At 40.7% G+C, this 18,380-nt stretch overlaps 1 protein-coding gene across 1 annotated transcript in view; it reads right to left on the bottom strand.

Moving 5' to 3' along the window:
* The window catches only part of CNTNAP2 (contactin associated protein like 2), a 1,052,534-nt gene that overhangs the window by 173,212 nt on the left and 860,942 nt on the right, over positions 1–18,380 (bottom strand). Inside the window, exon 14 of the mRNA XM_025209846.1 lies at positions 8,993–9,163. Coding sequence (XP_025065631.1) covers positions 8,993–9,163 — 171 coding nt within the window. The remainder of the gene's footprint in view (positions 1–8,992; positions 9,164–18,380) is intronic.

Raw genomic sequence — 18,380 nt, 5'->3', positions numbered from 1 at the left:
GAAAGATCTAGATAATATTCTTGTTTTGTATTATCTGTATTGGCTTATCCTTTGTTTGCCAGCAATATTCACATTTGGAAATGTTTTTTAAAGTTTGCTTTTGCATACACTTGTTTGAAGCACGTTCTTTGGTGAGCTGTCAAAAGCCACCCTAAGGCCCTAGCTTTCTTCTAGGGGTCAACACAAATATCCATCAACCTTGCTGCACAGTAGAGTCAGGACTAAGGCCTTTCCGCATATGCCCAAAAGCAAATCTTTAGGTATACAAGAACTTTGGGGTCAAAAAATTACAAGTAGACAGTATGCACTTCCCTTTTCTAAATTTTCCCTGGGCTCAGTTGTACTTGTCAAAACAACAGACAAACAGACGTAGTTGGGGACACATCTCCTCATGGGCTTTGTGAAGCAAAGCAAAACAAAACACTAGCAGCAGGGAACCTTGTTACTTGCAATTGAAAGTGTTGCCAATGGCACACTAATTCCTAAGAGAAAGAGAAGGTTTATACATATATAAATATTGCCTTCATTTTACTTTTATTAATGGAAAAATACTTAAATCACAAAAAACAGCAAGTGTGAAATACATTTTGCAAAGGATGATCATGCCAGACTAAACCAGTATCTTTCTTTGGTTAATACCTCTGCTTTTCTAGACAAGGAAAAAAGCTAATTTATCTGAAACTCAGTAAAGCATTTACGGTAATGCCGCATGGGAAATGGTAATTGTTACAGTTATGAAGTTGGTAAGGAACAGATTTGTACTGAAAGGTGACCTGGTATGTGGGAGTTTACTAGCCAAGATTCAAGGCTAATATTTTAATTACTTTGGATAAAAAACAGGAATATGCTAATGAAAATAGCAGAAGACACCAAGTTGGGTGGAACTGCCAACCACAGAAGGATCAGAATATCATACAGAAAGAATTAAATGATCTTGAGGACTGGAATAATAGCAGTCTGGAATGTTGTGTAACGTCCTGGTCACCCATGTTAAAAAAAAAAAGATGATTTCAAACTAGAGGAAACAGAGAAGGGCTAGTAGGCTGATCTGGGATTGCAGAGTCTATCTTACAAATAGATACTATAATAGCTTGGTTTATTTAGCCAAGCAAAAGAAGGCTAGAAAGAGAATATGATTTCTCTCTGGAAATACCTTGGGAAAAGGTAAACACCAGAGAGGACGAAGAGCTATTTCAGTTAAAGGACAGACAATGTCAGCACAAGAACAAATGAGTAGCTTTAAGCTGGCAAATGAATAACGGTAAGGTGGAAATTAGTAGAAGGTTCCCAACACAGTAGGGGAGTGAGCTTCAGGTATGTCTTTCCAACAAGAATAGTGGGGAGAAAAATTCCTAACTCGTTTTAAGCTAGGGCTTGATAAGTTTATGAGTGCTATTGAATGATACGGTGATAGAAGAATACTGGACTTGAGCCAAAAGACCACATCCAGTCCTATGTCTTATGTTCCTATTTGGTACAGGGAGTGGGATTTTTTGTGACTAATATTGGCTCACATTAGAAAGCTTATTAAACTCTTGGATTAGATTGAAGTGACAAAGGAAAAAAGCCTGTAGTGAGAAAGTTATGGTATTTCTAAAACCTGTTTGTCATGTGTTAGATTGTTGCAGTGCAATATGATTTGAAGTTAAAAAGAACTCTATTAATGTTTTAGCAAGTAGCATCACTTGTACATCCTAAGATACACCTGCTTTGTGCTGTACTGATGGCATAAAGTGGCTCTAAAACTGGCATACTAAGTCAAAGGAAGAATCAATCTGGATCTCAAGGCAGAAAACAATGTGTGACCACGGTGTTTCTATGTCCAGAGAAACAGTGAATGCCACACTGACATACTGGTAGAGCTACATAGAACAGCCTATATCTTGCCACAATAGCCAGAGTGGCAAATGCATCTCTACAGTGCCTTAAAATTGCACTGGAGAGTGCCACAGTGAGCGTAGTATCTTCTCAGTGTGCCTTACCTCTCAGAGGTATGCCTATATTCCTGTATTTACTTGAATCCAGGATGAGCCCCTCATGGTAGCTCATGGAAGGCATGGTAGCCCCTGCTGAGGTCGTGAAGCCTGCCAGCTTTCAAGGAGATAGGTGCAGGGGTTTCTGGGAAACTACACCTCAAACTGTTCAGAGCAAAACTTGTGTCACTTGTGAAGTGTGAAGGCACAGAGGAAGCTCATTTCAAATAATGCTTTTTTTATGCTGTTTTTCCATCCCTCCCCCAGAGCACTGGGATTGGAAGGGATCTCAGGGAAGGATCACAGTCACTGGCCAGCTACACATGTCAGTATCAGAGCAGTCCTTCCCCCCCTCTTCCCTCTCCCTCTCCTTAGTTTCTCTTTAGCTGCAAGCAAGCCCAGCTTTGAAACTCAAAACATTTTGAAATGTTTTGACTGCCCTCATTTCATTTTGAGGCTGTTTTGAACCCTTTTGTTTTGTTTTGATTTCACTGTTTTGAGCTCAAAATGAATTGAAACAGCGTCGAAATTAAACAGCCAGTGAAATTTCCCACAGCCCTAGTAAAAATGCTCCATGCAGAGGCAGTCATGTACATACTTGAAGTTCACTCCCCTACTGGACTGGAATTCTAGTGCATTGGAGCAGACTCTATTAATCGATTAATTAAGTAATTAATTATTGTGCTCCAGTATGTATACACTGTATCTCATGTATCAGTGTCCGTGCACTTAAAAATGGCAGTGGGGTCACTTGAACTAAAGCTTGTTGCCACCACTTTTAAGCACAGGAGATGCGGTGGCACATTAATTAGAGAGGTTCTCAGAGCCACTTTAATTAAAACACTGCCCTTACCCCACCCCCAGAGCACATGTAAAAGTGCCTGGAGTTACTAGATTTAATGCTCATTAACTAAAGTGCATTAATGCATGTGTAGATGTGTCTGCTGATGCTTTTAGAGAGGAGCTAAATTTTCTCATTTGAAATTTGGTCTTTTCTGCATCACATTCTATCTAGGAAGCAGTTTTATTTTTAAGGATAGTGCATACACTTCTTCAGGCATTTCTAGTTCTCTTTGTACTGGGCTAAGAGAAGAATTAGTTAATGATGCTATGAAATCATTTGAGTCAGAAATTTCCCTGAAGAGCACCAATGTTTTTGTATCTACTTTTAATGCTTTTCTATTGGTCCCAGGGAAGAAGAGCTCCCTCAGTGTCCCACGCATCGTTTGACATGTGGCTAATGCAGCATGTTTTCCTAGGGGGTTGAGTTTTCAATGTAGTGGTTTTCTGGTAGGAAAACAAAATAGCAATTCAATTAAAAAAATACAATGAAGGTCACAGAGGTATACCCATCTAGTTGCAAACATAAAAGGATGGAAAATACAAACCCTATGTGCATAAGCACAAGGGACTTGAAATAGTAAAATGCAAAACTCATTGATATGGTGGAGTTCTATCTTAGGACAGCTCTAGATGAAGAAACTATGAAGTTATTAATTATTAGCAAGAAAATATGGTAATCAGGGACGTGTTCGGTATTTAAGCTGTGGGAAAGAACGGTATTTAAAAAGAAGCATATGTGCATCCCTGGCATCAACTCCCTGCTTAGTCACTCGCTACTGTCTGACTTTGGACAAGTTACTTGGGGCTGAACTGAGCATTGCAGACATAGCTCAGTATTAGGGACAGTTGGGGTGCCGTCTCCAAGTGGAGCTTTGGGAATCATAATCCCCTCAAAAGGACACAGACCAATGAACAAACTCATCCATGTGCCCACAGACAATCTAATTAAGTAGGTGCACCATATGCTCCTTTTTGCAGTCAGCCAGCCCACTCTACCAACTGCTGTGAATGGAGCTTAGCCACAGGTCCCTGGAGTGAGCTGTGTTGCATGGAGTGGTGGGACTGAGTATGTCCCTGGGACTACACTGGGAAGTGAATGAGGAAAATCTGTGTTGTTCTTCCTTCCTTCTACATCTTTTCAGAGACCAAATGTGTTTAACTTTAACTTATTATTCTTGTGTAAAACTAACGTTACAAACGAACCTGACATAGAAGTAACTTTAGGCTCAGTTCATTAATATTTGTAAAATACTTGGAGATGGTAGGATGAAAAGGGGTCTCTAGGCCTCCGCGCCACACCACAGTGCTCTGACCTTCCTTTCTCCTCTAAGGGGGGAAGGAAAGAGAATGACTGGGGCTCCCTGACAGGTCACATAGATGTGGTGAGGAGTTATAGAGCCTGGGTCATGGGAAACTGGTGCCACCTTAGTCAGGGGGGGCATGTGCCCCCCCAGTGACCAGTCAGAGACCTGGGGGGGAGGTCCCCCCACATCCAATCTTGTTGCTGGGGGGGGAGGTTCCCCCATGGCAAATCTCACCAAGGGCGGGGGGTGTCCCCCTGTGCAGCCGATCACGAGGTGGCTGATCACTGCAGCTGCTTCCGGAAGTGGCAGCAGAGACTGGGATTGAGATTGGTCCTGCTACTTCCATAGCAGCAGCAGCGAAAATTATTGCCACTAGAGAAGCAGGAGGACCTGTGCCACTGTTGGTGCTGCCATCATGGGAGCTGAGGCAACAGTTGGTTTCCTCATGGTGGCAGCAGCGGTGGGAACAGCCTTCTCACCTACTGGAGCTAGTGGAAGTTATCAAACAAATCTTCCCCCCCAACCACACTTTGTAGCACTACAGATAAATATTTGTCCATAGCCTTGCTCTGTCCTACTCAGAGCTGCATCTAAAAAGATAGTGTGCATCTATTCTAGAGTCTTTAAAAAAAACAAAAACAACCTTGGCCCATGTACACATTAAATGGATCATGAAAAACCATGCACATGAAAAGCATCTAAATAAAAATATTAACAGTAAGAGGAAAAGAGGGACCCAGTTTCTGCAAACACTCATAGATAAGTTTCACTTTATCTAAGCACCTTCTGAGAAATCTTAGCTGGTGCCAGCTGACCAGTAGGCTGTAAAAATAATTAGACTGTAAATTTACTGATGTATGTTAAAAAAAATCAGGAGCGGAGATAATTCTACATCTCTGCCAAGTGTTCCATGCATAGTGACAAGTGAAACTGCAAAGGGGACTGCATGATAGATGGGCCAGCCAAAAGCCTCAGCCTCACTCATAGCAGCATTTTATCACTGTGTTCTTCATGAAAGCTCTCCTTGTCAGCCATATGGGAAAGTAGTTTTTCAAATCAGAAATGCATTTTTCCCCTTAAGACAACAAATTAGGGCTCTGCTGAAGGGAAAAGTACAAGAGGTGCTTGTTCTGTAGTGTTCCTTTTGATTTTTCATGTTCAAGAGAGTTAGAATATGCTTTACTCTCCATGTGAATATTAGGACCTTGGTGGGGCTCTGAGAAGGTTAATCTAATGAGCACAGCGTGTGACAACTTCTGTATCAAAAATCAGGCAGGGATTAGTAAACTGCTTTCCAAAATTTGAATCCAAGGATCTTAATGAGACAAAACAGGTGAGCTGTTTCTGGAAATACATTCACTGAGTGGAGCAAGCCAAATAAAATACTAACTGCTTTAGAGGATATCAATTTGCAAACTGCCATGTTCAGTTTACACAAACAACTTATCTGTATGCAAAAATGCACAGACTGTCAGAACTCTTTTCTCCAGATTACATATGGTAATGTACATAACTATGTTAAGGACAGCTATGTTAAATTTGAACTTTCTGCAAGTACCACAATACTCATTTCATCATTCCTTCTAGTCTTTATTTCTTGTGTGAATTTGAGAATTAAAAAAAGTGTGATGTGCACAAAAACATTATCTTCAGATGGTTAAATTTGTATCTATGAAGAGGCAGTAATTGGTACTCTGTATGAAGCACCCCTCATTACTGTAAACATGGGATTGAAAATAAGATGGCTGTTGGTGTTTGGATTAAAGACCTGTTGACTGCCATTAAGTAGAATTTATTAGGGAATGACATTCCTACTTCAGAATTTGGTAGATTTTCGCTGACAAAACAGAACTCCTGAAAACTGAAATATTTTGGATTCAACGATGCATAGCTCAGGTTTCAGTGACGCCCATTAGGTGATTACCTCCCTTTAAGAGAAGAGACCATGGTGTACCATGGGAGATGGAGGCTGTCCAATGAACGTATTTCAGTCCATACGAATAATGGGAACTGTAACTTGCAAATAAAAACAATTCTGATTTTAATTATATTAGTTCAGTTTTTGGCCTATATATTTTCATATTCAAATTTCTGCTAAATATGAGATTAGCTGAAAGAACTCAAGTTTTTATCATCAACTCCATTCAGTATATTGTGAAAATCAAGAGCCTTGTTTTTGTTTTAGACAATAAAATGATCATGTATACTTTACAACAGTGGGGCCCAACCCCCTTTGGCAGGCGTGTCACAAATTAGCCTTACATTCTCCCCAAGTGCCACTCCAAGTCCCCTCCCTGGCCCAATCAGCTGCTCTATTTTCTGTTCCCTGCCTGATCTGCTGCTCTTCTTTCTCCTTACTGCCCAATGCTCCCTGCCTAATCTGGTGCTCTATTTTACGCTTCCTGCCCAATATGCCACTGTGTTGCCTGCCCTCCCCAGTCTGCTGCACACCACACACACAGGCTGCTCGTGCCACCTGTGGCATACATGCTGCAGGTTGGCCACTCCTGCTTTGCAAGTTGTGTATGCAGATGAAGTTTTGGCCTACGCCCTGAAGAATTAACAGTGCAAGGGTCTGACTCAGGAATATCAGAACATGTAAGCACTTGTTCATCTTTAAATACATGCAAAGATGCCTGTTAAATCAGTAGGATTCAAGCAGCTGCTATTAGCTAAATGTGTGCATAAGTATATGTTGACTAAGAACAGATTTAAGCACATACTTTCCTGAATTGGTGCCTAAAACCCTAATCCACCACAAGATTGAGAATACAGGTACACTTGTTCTGAGCTGAAAGGCCGAGATATACACATTAATCATAAAAAAAATAAGACTGGAAGGGACTTTAGGAGATTATCTAGTCCAATCCTCTGTTCAAGACAGGACCATCACAGTGCAAGCCATCCCAGAAAGGGACTTGCACTGCCCAGCTAGAGCAGCCAGGTGCAAAGACAGCTGGGGGAGGCAAAACCACCATCCTCCCCCTGGTCCCTCAGGGCACAGGGGAATTTTGCCCAGCATGCACAACTCATGAGTCATGCTTCTGGTACTTGAGGCAGTACTTTAGAGTCAATGCTTGAGGGCCTCACAGAAGCAATGAATTTTAAAGATTAGTTTGTGAATATATACAATTTGGTCAATCTACAGTCCAGCTCTTTTTATCCTTCAATCTCAATGTGTTAAAAAATGTAAAAGCTTAACAGGATGATTAAAAGGGTTCATCCATTCTTTGTCCTTAGTGGAGCGTTTTTCTTTAATACTTCATGAAAAAGACCAATTGGGTGTTTTGTACAAAAACTCTATTTTCTTTTGCTAGAGTTCAGAGACTAGCAGTTATAATACAGAAAGAAAAAGCAGGAGATAACCTGGAATATAGTAAGTAATAAACTACAACTGACATTTGTTTCAGATAAAGCTCAGGGTATAAGAACAAGCAGGTCTCTGAATGCCTAACTTTACTGAATATTAAATATAATGGTGTATAAAATATATCTTTAAGAATATCTTCAAGTTTATTATTAAAGGGACAGAAATTTTGCTCTTGCAAATGAGTGGAGTTCCACTGAGTCCAGAGGAGCTCTGTTGATTTTCATCAGTTGTGGGTATGGAAAAGTGGAATCAATAAATGCAAATTCAAATTCTTTTAGCGAGTGCCTGCCCCTCCTCCCACCCCACATCAAAGAAGAAAAAAAAAAAAGGTCTGTCACTCAATCACTTTTTTAATTTTGGATACTTGATCTAGATAACCGTGGCCTCAATACAACTTCTGAAATGCATGCGTGCAGAATTGAAAGGCCTATTTTTGGGGCATGGCATTTTAGTTAAATTCTGTTGCACCCCAACTTGTTCACTCAAATAGGATAATGTGCATTGGGAGCAAACAGAGTCCTTTTACCCTCCTCTTTAAAGCCTTAGGCACTCAACTTCATGAATACCTATTTAGTTAGAACCTTGGCCTTCCTGCATTTTTCTTGCAGTGAGACTGACCCGGCACCTACTTCAACATTGTAGGAATATGTAGCTGCACTTGCTGCATTCATGTGATCTCTGATGTTATAATGGTTCATTAGGGAGCTGTTACAACAGCTGCATGTTTTAAATCATCCCTACAGATGTTTCATTTTAATGTGAGCGGTACATCAGATTGAAGAAAAACATAGATGACATAACACCACATTCACCCCTAGCTTTACTACCTCAGATCTACCAAGCAGAGCTACAATACATTTGAGGATCTGAGCGCTGGAGTCTTCATTTGTTTTGGAGTCATTCAACTATGCATACTATTTTCACTTAATTCTTTATTTGATTTAAAATATTATATATTCTGCATGTTTAACATTTATCTTGCATCTCTAATTGCAGTTTTTCAGATTAGTTTTTATCACTAGTTAGGCATAAAGGACTGGTTAATGTTAAAATGTTTACAGATGACATTTCTCACATTTTGAAATCTTTCCCCCATCCTGCTAGTCTTAATTAGAATAATATAGCTATCTTTTCTTCTAAAAAGTAGATGTAGAATATGACACACATCTACTACTCCACACCAAAATATACTTAACATTAAAGGAATACATTGTCATGTAATTTAAAAAAACCTTCCATTTTAGGCAATGTTTATAATCATTTAAGTTAGTAAACGTTCCTCTTTAATGTCTTCCCCTTGATAAATAGGATCTTTATTATTTCTCTTAGTAATAGAATTCTTAAATAAATTGAATAAGTAGGCTTGAAATTTCTCCTTCATCTTTCCACTACATTTACCAGACTTGTACACTTTGTTGAATGAAGGAAAATTCTTAAACCTCATCACCTTACACAAATGCACTTTTGTTTCTCAAAAAAGATGGCAGAGAGAAGATACTTACATTTTAGCTCAAGTTTGATGAAGTCTGTGTTCCCCAGATTTTCAAGAAACACTCCATCAGGGGCTGAAGTTTTGAAGTAGAAGGAGATGTCTGCACTGGTTTCCCCTTGGAATGTGGAGAAATGAAGATACGATGATGGAGTAATGAAAGATGCAGCATTCCAATAATTTCCTGCAGAGATGGGAGGGACAAAATACATATGTGTGTATATATATCTGTTTTTTAGTGCTCTTTTAGAGCTGTCACTTAAATAACCAGAGTGGGGATCAGCGGGAAGAATAGAGAAGGTGAAATTTGTAATAGTAAAAGAAGTTAACATATTCTCACATTCAAAAAGATATCATTCAGATTCTAAAAACACCTTGCCCTTTTTCTCTATTTTGGAAATTGATCCAGGTCCAGTGTGTGGAATCTTGTGTATATTCCCAAGCTCTTGATTTATGAAATTAGTATTTAAACATACATTTTTGTGCCCAGGGGCCCCGATCCAGCAAAGTTTGCTTAAAGTTAAGTATTTACTAGTAAGGGTGTGTGAAGTGGGCCCTATTCAATTTGGATTTGGCCCAATCAGGGACAGTGATTTGATTAGTTGATTTAGATCACTGTCCCTGATTTGATTCGGCCGAATCTGAAGATCCGAAGCTGATTGAGAGAATCATCGATTTGGACATAGACACAGCTTTAAAAGTTTTTTCTACAGACCTTGAGGTAGCAGGCACAGCTCATGATCACTGTGATGCTAGGGCACATGGAGCGTCCCACAGGAGTGCAGGGGGTGGGGGGGTCCCTCCATGTGCTCAGCAGTGAATCTAGAAGTGGACCAGAAGTACTTCTGTTCCACTTCCGCGTCTGCTGGAGAGTGCACTGGGGGGCCCCCCCATGCCTCTCCAGCTTGGCGATCAGCGCAGGGGGACCCTGGGTGTCCCCCCACCCCAGACCCAGAAGGCACCAGTCACTGAGCCAGGGGGCACGGGGGAGCCCCCTGCGCGCTCCCTGACAGACCCAGAAGTGGTCCAGAAGTGCTTCTGAACCATTTCTGGGCCTGCTGCCAAGTGCGCTGGGGAGCCCCCCACCGTGTTTCTGTGGGACACTCCATGTGCCCCACCATCACAGTACTGACGAGCCCCTGCTACCTAGAGGTATGTAGAAAAAACATTTAAAGTTGTCTCTATGCCTGAATCTCTGAATCTTTCTGAATGTCTCTGAATCAATGTGGAGGGTTCTGATTTGATTTGGAAAGATTAAAGGGTCCTCTGATTTGATTGGGATTCAGAGATTCGGCCATTAAATTGGGCCAAATCTCCACTGAATCGAATCAGGGACCGAAGCTTTGCACCGAAGCTCTATTTACTAGCATGTAGGCAGTCATATTAGTCATGGGCGATCAGGCCCATGATATAAATATGCATGCAAGTGGTGATTTAGGAGACCACCTGGTCTTGTGCATGGACAAATATTTGATTGCATGCATTCATTATTATTTATGTAACTTTTCATATTCAGTCGCATCAACTAATTTGGAAAATCTAGCTCTTTACCTTTTTCTTTTTGATTTTATCCACATGACAAAGTTACAACAGAAAAAGAATAATACAGAATGGATACATATATTTAATATTGCTTCCTAATAAAGCTGCACTAGAAAAACTAAATAATAAAAACAAAGATAATTAGATAATTTTGATTTTAAACAAGAGGCCAATGGCTTGCAAAGACTAGTGTGTGTGTGCAAGGATGTATGCACACATTTGGATAAGGAAGACTGAGTAACTGTTACAGTGATTCTATTTCTGTCACATATGCTGTATCCAGAAAGTTGAGAATGATTTATTTTTGCAATTCTAAAAATGCCTAGATCGTTATATATACAAATAAAGTTATAATCAATTTGAATTTCACTTATCAACCCAATACAATAGCATAATTAACAGTCCAGCCAACAAACATAGCAGCAAACTCCTTTCTGCTCCACCCAAATCCTATATATTCAGCCATCCCTAGAAGTCCAATTAAACAGATGCTTGATACAACATTTACATATATAATATTGTTTCAGTGGTTAACACTGGCTAAGTATTAGAATATGAGCGGATGTCTTGCAACCTTAACATTTGATATTCTTGATGAGGCCACACTGTTGCTTCTTCACACTTGGGATTCTGGTGTTCACTGCTGCTTACTAATTCTATATTAGAATTTAAATGAAGTATTTGAATTCAGCAATTTTGTATTTTGGTTTAAACACACTTAGGGAGGGGATTTCTTCTGGACTGTTCTTTTGTTTCTTTCTGTCTCTTTCCATCTCTTCCTATTCCTTTGAAGTATGGGGAATAGATGGCTTCAAATGAGCAAACCAGTTTAATGAATCCTAGATACAGCCATAACTGGGGACATGGGAGAGCTTAGTATAGTGGCAAAGTACCTTTTTAAATACTTTGATGCAGAACCTTTTGGGGACAACCAGTTGATTGTTGTAACTGGTCTTCAGTGAAAGTAACTCTTAGGCTAGGGACAGACATTACACACAAACTGGTTTAAGTGATCAGAAACTGGTTTAAACCTGTAACAGAACAGATGTTCAGTGCACATAAACCAGTTTCAAAATGGCTGAAACCGGTTTGAGATAAACCTGGCTGAATGTACTATCAGACTCAATTGATTTGGCTCAAACCGGTTTATGCAATGTCTGTCCCAGACTCCTTGCTGGTTTAAGTTAAATCATGCTCCCCCAGCATCCCGGCATGCTCTCTGGGCTGGGTGGGGATTTCTGCTCCACAGCAGGGCTGGCCCCTCCCCTCTCCTCCCTGGCTGCAGCTCTGGCAGAGACTTGCAGGCACAGAGCATTGACCTGGCTTCTCCCTGATAAGCAGGGATTATTCCCCCTGCCCCTCTGCCTTCTGCAGACACCTCAGCATTAGCTAGGAGACCACATGCTGGCTACAGCTGTGCTATGGGAGACGACAAAGGCACATAGGCTTTTTGGACTAATCAACAGGTAGCTTAATGTCCTTCCTTGGAAAAGCTGTTTAAGAAGAGCTTCATTAGTTAATGGAGAGAGGCTTTGTTTTGTTAATGGGTTGATAAACACTGAATTAGGGGTGATAAAAATTCCCTGTTGAGTAGCTCAGTGGGGGTGGGGTATGTGTGGAAATAATCAGAGCGTGGTGCTGGGGCCTGCCCACACCCCCCTCAGCTTAGCCTTGTAGAAGTGAAGGGAGTGCTGCTCTAGTGCCCCCCCAGCTTCTAGTCTGAGCCACTGCAGGCATGTGCCTGAATTTTTTCAGTCCAGAGGGGATGTCTGTTGCAGTTATGAAGTGATTTAGCCTACCCAGGTTAGACTAACTTGCAAAGATTGAATTAGTTCAGGCTCCGGCTTTTTGAATATCTGTCCCTAGCCTTAGTAGATGTAACTATGTATATGCAAGCTGGTTGGTTCCAGATTAGGTACCTTCTATTATTTCAGTAATCATTTTAGTATTCCAGATGGATCTGTTCGAAGAAGGGATGCTAACTAATTCTTAGGTTCCTGTTTTAAAAGTTGCCTGGATTACATGAGCAAAAAGGATATCTATGCATGTAACTACATTTTCATTCAGTGACACTATTAAGGGTACAGGGCTGCTTGCATCTCACACCTTGTACTGTTCTGTTTTTTCAGAGTGCACCCTCTCACATGTTAAGTCAGTCTTTGGTGGACTTTGAATTCATTTCTCATCTACACAGACTATGAGTTGGTTATGACAAGATGCCCATGACCAACAACTCTCAGCTTCCAAATGATTTTATTAAAAGCTGTGTGCTCAACCTCTCTTCCAACTTTTCTCCTACTTACAGTGGCCCTTTGCTGTGTACATTGGACAGATGGGGTGATCCCTATGTGTAAGAGTGAATAAAAAGTGATTTGACATCAGTTCCAGAAAGACACACAAACCTATGGAAGAATACTTTAGCTTCCCTGTACACTCCATAGCTGACCTAAGGACTGCTGTTCTCAGGGAGAAAAAAAAATTAAAAACAAACTTGAACAGGAAATTGTGGAACAAGAAATCATCCACAGACTGGATTCTGTTAAGGATGATCTAAGCTAGGGGTGGTCAATTTGTGGTATACATGCTACAAATGTCATGGGCAGCCAGTGCCATAGCAATGAAGTTTGGCATCTGGGGCAAAGCCTAGCAGTGGCAGCTTGTTCTTTCCCCGCACACAGATCCGATGGGCAACCCCCCCTTGGCCCATGTTTGTCCGGAAGTGCATGCAGTGGTGGGAACTGCCCTTCCCCCATCCCTGCACCCTCCAAAATGAGCCTCTTCGGCTCCATCCTGTACCCCGCCCTGGCTGGGCAGTGCCTGTTGGTGCCCCTTCACTTCGGTTATGGCACTGCGGGCAGCTTCTCTGTGTAGCACACAGCAGGACAGGAGGTGACAGGCAGATAGGGAAGGGAGAAAAAGCAGAGCAGCAAATCAGGCATGGGAAGGGAATAAGAGCAGCACTTGAAGATGTTGAAGGGCTAATTTGTAGCACTGGTCTAAACCAAGACTACATATTCTTATCTCATTACCTGGTTAGCTTTCATAGCCCCTATGTCCCTCAAGGGGTTCACTGCTTTACTTTTCTCTTTCCTACCCACTCTGCCTAGCAATGTCTCTTCTTTTTCCTCTCCTTTCCCTACCTTTTGTATTTTAATCACTGATTTCTATTTAGAGTCTCTATTCCTGCAGTCCTTTCATAGCATCTGTTGTAGTATGCTGCTGCTTACAAAAGCTTATGTATCCCTGATTTAGTTAGTCTGTAAGGTACAAATCTACCTTGCCTGCCAGTAAAAGATATTATCAAAAAACCCACTTGCTTTTTGCATATTTCCTGGACCATCACATTCAACACCCTAACACTGCTATACCATCTGTAAAGGGAGAAAGAAATGACAGAACACCCTCACACCCATTGGTCTCAAAGTGCTTGAGTCTGTTGACTTCACAATAAAGAACTTCAAGATATGCCCCAGAAGTTTCCCTTTTCTAGAGGCACCAAAGTACTGATACATTCAGATTTAATACCCTTTTTGCTGTTTGCTTTCATGTATTGATGCCTTTCCATATATTGGAAACATGCTGTTATTGGACTTAAAGCATTCACCCCTTGGCTTTGCCCATGCAGTGACACCTACCAACATCCTCTTAGTCAGCTCCCCTCCATCTTCTTTCTTATTATGACTGAAATTCAGGCATTAGTGCCATCAATTTCCCTTTTATATTCAACTCCCACTGAAATGGAGAACAGCAATAGCAGAACTGTAAAGGACCTCAGTGCTTTTAGCCCCACTAGACAATAGTATTGGAGAACTAATGTTGCAATGTCAGGCAGCCCTTATATATTATGATAGACTAAAATCCTTCAGGGACCTCATCTGCAGCAAAACAGATTTTACATCAAAATCATTATGTGAATAAAATAGTCCCCTATTTCAGTTAAGATGGACATGCGAACAGGAGACTGCTCTGTGTCACAAAGTAATGGATTGAGAATATCTATACAATTATGCTCAACAATTCAAGTATTTTTCTCTCGCTGTGGGAAAGAGGAATACACACACATACTATTTGCAGTGTTTGCACTTACTGTACAACAAATTATTACAGCTCTGAAATGAGTCTGAGGTTGACCTGAGGGAGAAATCTTAGCTCTGCTGAAATCAATGGCAAAATTCCCATTGACTTCACTAGGGCCAAGGTTTCACTCTAGCTTGGGATTTTTAGAAACCACATGAAACAGAATTTGTCAGGACTATAAAGTGACGATTATTTACACTGTATCTGACCATCACCAATTATTAAAAAAAGAAAAAAACAGATAAAAGGAAATCCCTCAAACCTATAACCAGCTGCCTGACATATTACTGTTACTATTAACACTCAGGCCCCTGTCACACATTACATTTAAGATGTAATTAACTGGTTAGTCATGTCTTAAGTAGTGACCTGGCCACACGTTCATTCAATTAATTCCCGGATAAAACCAGGAATAAGCAAAAAAGTTATTACAGAAAATACGTCTAATAACTTTGTCACTGGTTCCTATTATGCCATTAATGGGACCTTTGGCCAGTGCCCCTGGCCTCTGGAGCACACTAAGAATACTTGTCAGCTGACTGGGGGTCCCAGATAGGGGAACACAGGCCCTGCTGGGAACAGCTGTGTCAGTGATCAGCATTCCTAGCCGTGGGGACACACCATGAGCCCCTGTGGCTCCATCAGCTAATAGGGCTCCAGCCACAAGAGCAGAGATTGCTGGTACAAAGGGAGCCTGGGATCATGATTCCAGGCTCCCCCTGAACTGGCAATATGGCAGGAGGTGAAATTATTGCAATCACACATCAGAAACCATTGCACCTTCTTTTTAACGAGTGAAAGTTATTTGCCAGGGATTACAGTGGAACTCCTGATTGAGAGAAGTCATATTCAATATAATTATGGCAGAATTTTGCCCAAGGTGAAGCATGTGAAATGCTGTACGATGGGGTTATAGCCTGAGCAAGTGTCCTGGCATATAACAGCCAAAAAAAAAGAAACAAATTAATTTCTGTTAACAAATAAGGAATTAAGTTAAGCACCCACAAACTGTTCAATACACGCAAAAGAAATAATTCTCAAATCTAAAAGATGATGAATGAAATAATGCTTAACACTAGCAAAGCAGACATTCAAGGCTAAAATTACTCAAAGAAGAGCACCTAGATTAGATATCTATTTTCAAGGACATCTTTAGACCAAAAAAACAAATGGCTACAAGTCTAGTATAAGACCTGCCAAGAATTTCTCCACCTCAGATAATGAATTCTGTTTTAAAAATGGAAGTTAATCAAGTCATGGTGTATGAGACATTAAAGGTAAATCAGATTTCAGAGAAAATAAATGACAAGCCTAAAACAGTTTTCAAAAACTGCTGCCTGCAATAACTCTGTTGCATTTCTGGGATATAGCAGTTAAGCATAATACATTTTGGCCTCTTTTCACTATAAAGGCCTCTTTTCACTATAAAGGGCTCCTATAAAGAACAAGAGCTTTTAAAATTTAGGAAGATGAATAGAATCTGATAGAATCAGCCACCTTTGACAGACTTAATGGGAAATTTGTAGGGATTTATATTTTCAGGAACAGATAGACATCAGTATAGCCAGATGTAGACATATAACACAGACTAAATCCAATACTGGAGAGCTCTACCTATATTATTGATTATAACCTCTTTGCTTTCTGCACTGTTTCTTCCACCCAAACTAATCTGTGCAGGTTTGCCTTTTGAAAATCTAATGACCGCACCTTCCCTGAAGGCCCAATCCTGAAGAAACTAAGTGCTCCTCCAAATTCTTTTGACTCTTCCAAACTTAAAATGCCAAGCTTCCCTTTCATGTCCTGCCAACCTTGACCTGTCAGTTGTACCTACAGAGGATACAATGATTGTTATGTCTCTAGGCACAATCAGTCCATGATGAAACACTCTCCTCTCTCATTGCAGTGTTCACATCCAACCAAACTGCGTATTAGTGATAACAGTGATGGTGGTTTCTGTGAACTAGACCCCTGTCCCATGGGAACTGAACTGTGATTGCTAATAGCAAATCCCTTCTACATGTTTGGGCATTCAAAAATAACTAGCGTTTGGTCACTACAGACTGAGACTAAATTTGAACAAGCAACCTAGAGAGGAAATCTTATACATCCTGTGTCTTATATCAACTGGTATCCCAGATCCTATGGTCACTGATGGTGGGTAAGTCAACTTCACCAAGATTTTAAAAGTGCAGTATGAGAGCATGTTAACTGACATATTTCGTCTGACTTTAGGGATCGGTATAGAATGTGACAAGTTATCAAATGGCATATGATTTATGTGACATCAATCAATGACTATATACACAGAGGGCAATGTTTGATTTACTCTGCCAATCACCATGTTTGCTGAGTCAAAAGGAAAGTGCAATCACATTTGTCAATGGGATAGTGGAGTCAGTGACAAGGGAATTCAGTGATGCAGAAAGGTTTCCAGCATTTGCAGCGTTACTCACAAACATCCTTGCAAGATCATTTTTCAGAAGTCTCCCCTCCTGGATAAAACATCTACTCATGATGCACACCTTATTGGCTGCTAGAATCATTATTTTCATCCATCAAAAGGTCCTGATCTGGCATGGCTCACTGACTGCAATGTGCTAAGGGAGCTTCAATGTGCACAGCAACTGGTGTTCTCTCACTGGAAAGTTTTAAAATTTATTTTATACTATTTTTTACAGCAAAGTTATCTGAAAACATCAGCCTGATCATCTTGGTGCTATAATCAGCACATAGAGTGAGATATTCATTATGATGGAGGGATCGTATACCTTAAGGGAACAGCAGTTGTCCAAAAAGCTTATTACAGATCTATAGGACTGCGTTCTCCCCTACTTGGCACCTGCAATAGTCATTTAGAGCAGTGCAGAGTGACAATATGATGCTACCATTCTGATTTTATCACACTATGTACCCACTCTGCCTCACCGCATATGACAGAACAACAACAAAAGGTGCAAGGCAAAGTGAAACAAGGCCAAAGTGGCTGATGGGAAACAACTACACATAGTGGATTGGTTCCTCAGTGATGCTGAATTTGCAGCACAGGGCTGTGTCACCCAAGGATTCTTTTCTGTGGACAGATATTTTGACTGCCCTTTTGAGGCAGATTTCCTGTTGCACTGTGTGGTCTGTGTCCATCTGCAGTGCTACCACCACATGTTCCATGAACATGGGATCTGGAACCAACTCCCAAGGTGCTCACTCCTACCCTGGGGGTCTTCAAAAGGAGGCTAGACAATCACTTAGCCGGGGTCGTTTGACCCCAGCATTCTTTCCTGCCATGGCAGGGGAGTCAGACTAGATGATCTGCTTAGGTCCCTTCCGATCCTACCAACTATGAAACTATGCAATTATGAAACTTGTTACTGGTCCTACTGATACAGGAACTCATTCAAATCCCCCAAGGAGAACTCAGATAGGGGTTCTGTCATATTCCCATTGCAGTTAATAGCAAAACTCCTATTTAGTTTAGTGGAAGCAGGATTGAGCCTACAGTCTTGAATGCACATATAAAGAGAAGTCTGTTTGAATTCACTAACAATTAAACCAAATCAGGGTTTACAGGAATGCAGTAAGATCCAATAGGAAGTGCTCTGAAATGGACTTTGATAGCAAGTGACAACTTTTGTGCTTTTAAAAATGTCTAGCAGAGGTATAAATAAATCTGTAAAAATATATAGAACAGTCTAAAAATATAAATAGTTATTTGAAGTCCTGAGATTCATAAAAACAGCGAAGGAATCTATGATAAGTAACTACTGAAAGGTATGCCAGTGTTT

This window comes from Alligator sinensis, unplaced genomic scaffold, assembly GCF_000455745.1.
Source record: "Alligator sinensis unplaced genomic scaffold, ASM45574v1 scaffold456_1, whole genome shotgun sequence".
Lineage (NCBI taxonomy): Eukaryota > Metazoa > Chordata > Crocodylia > Alligatoridae > Alligator > Alligator sinensis.
The sequence above is the reverse complement of the archived record's forward strand: the minus strand, read 5'-3'. Positions and strand labels throughout refer to the sequence as shown.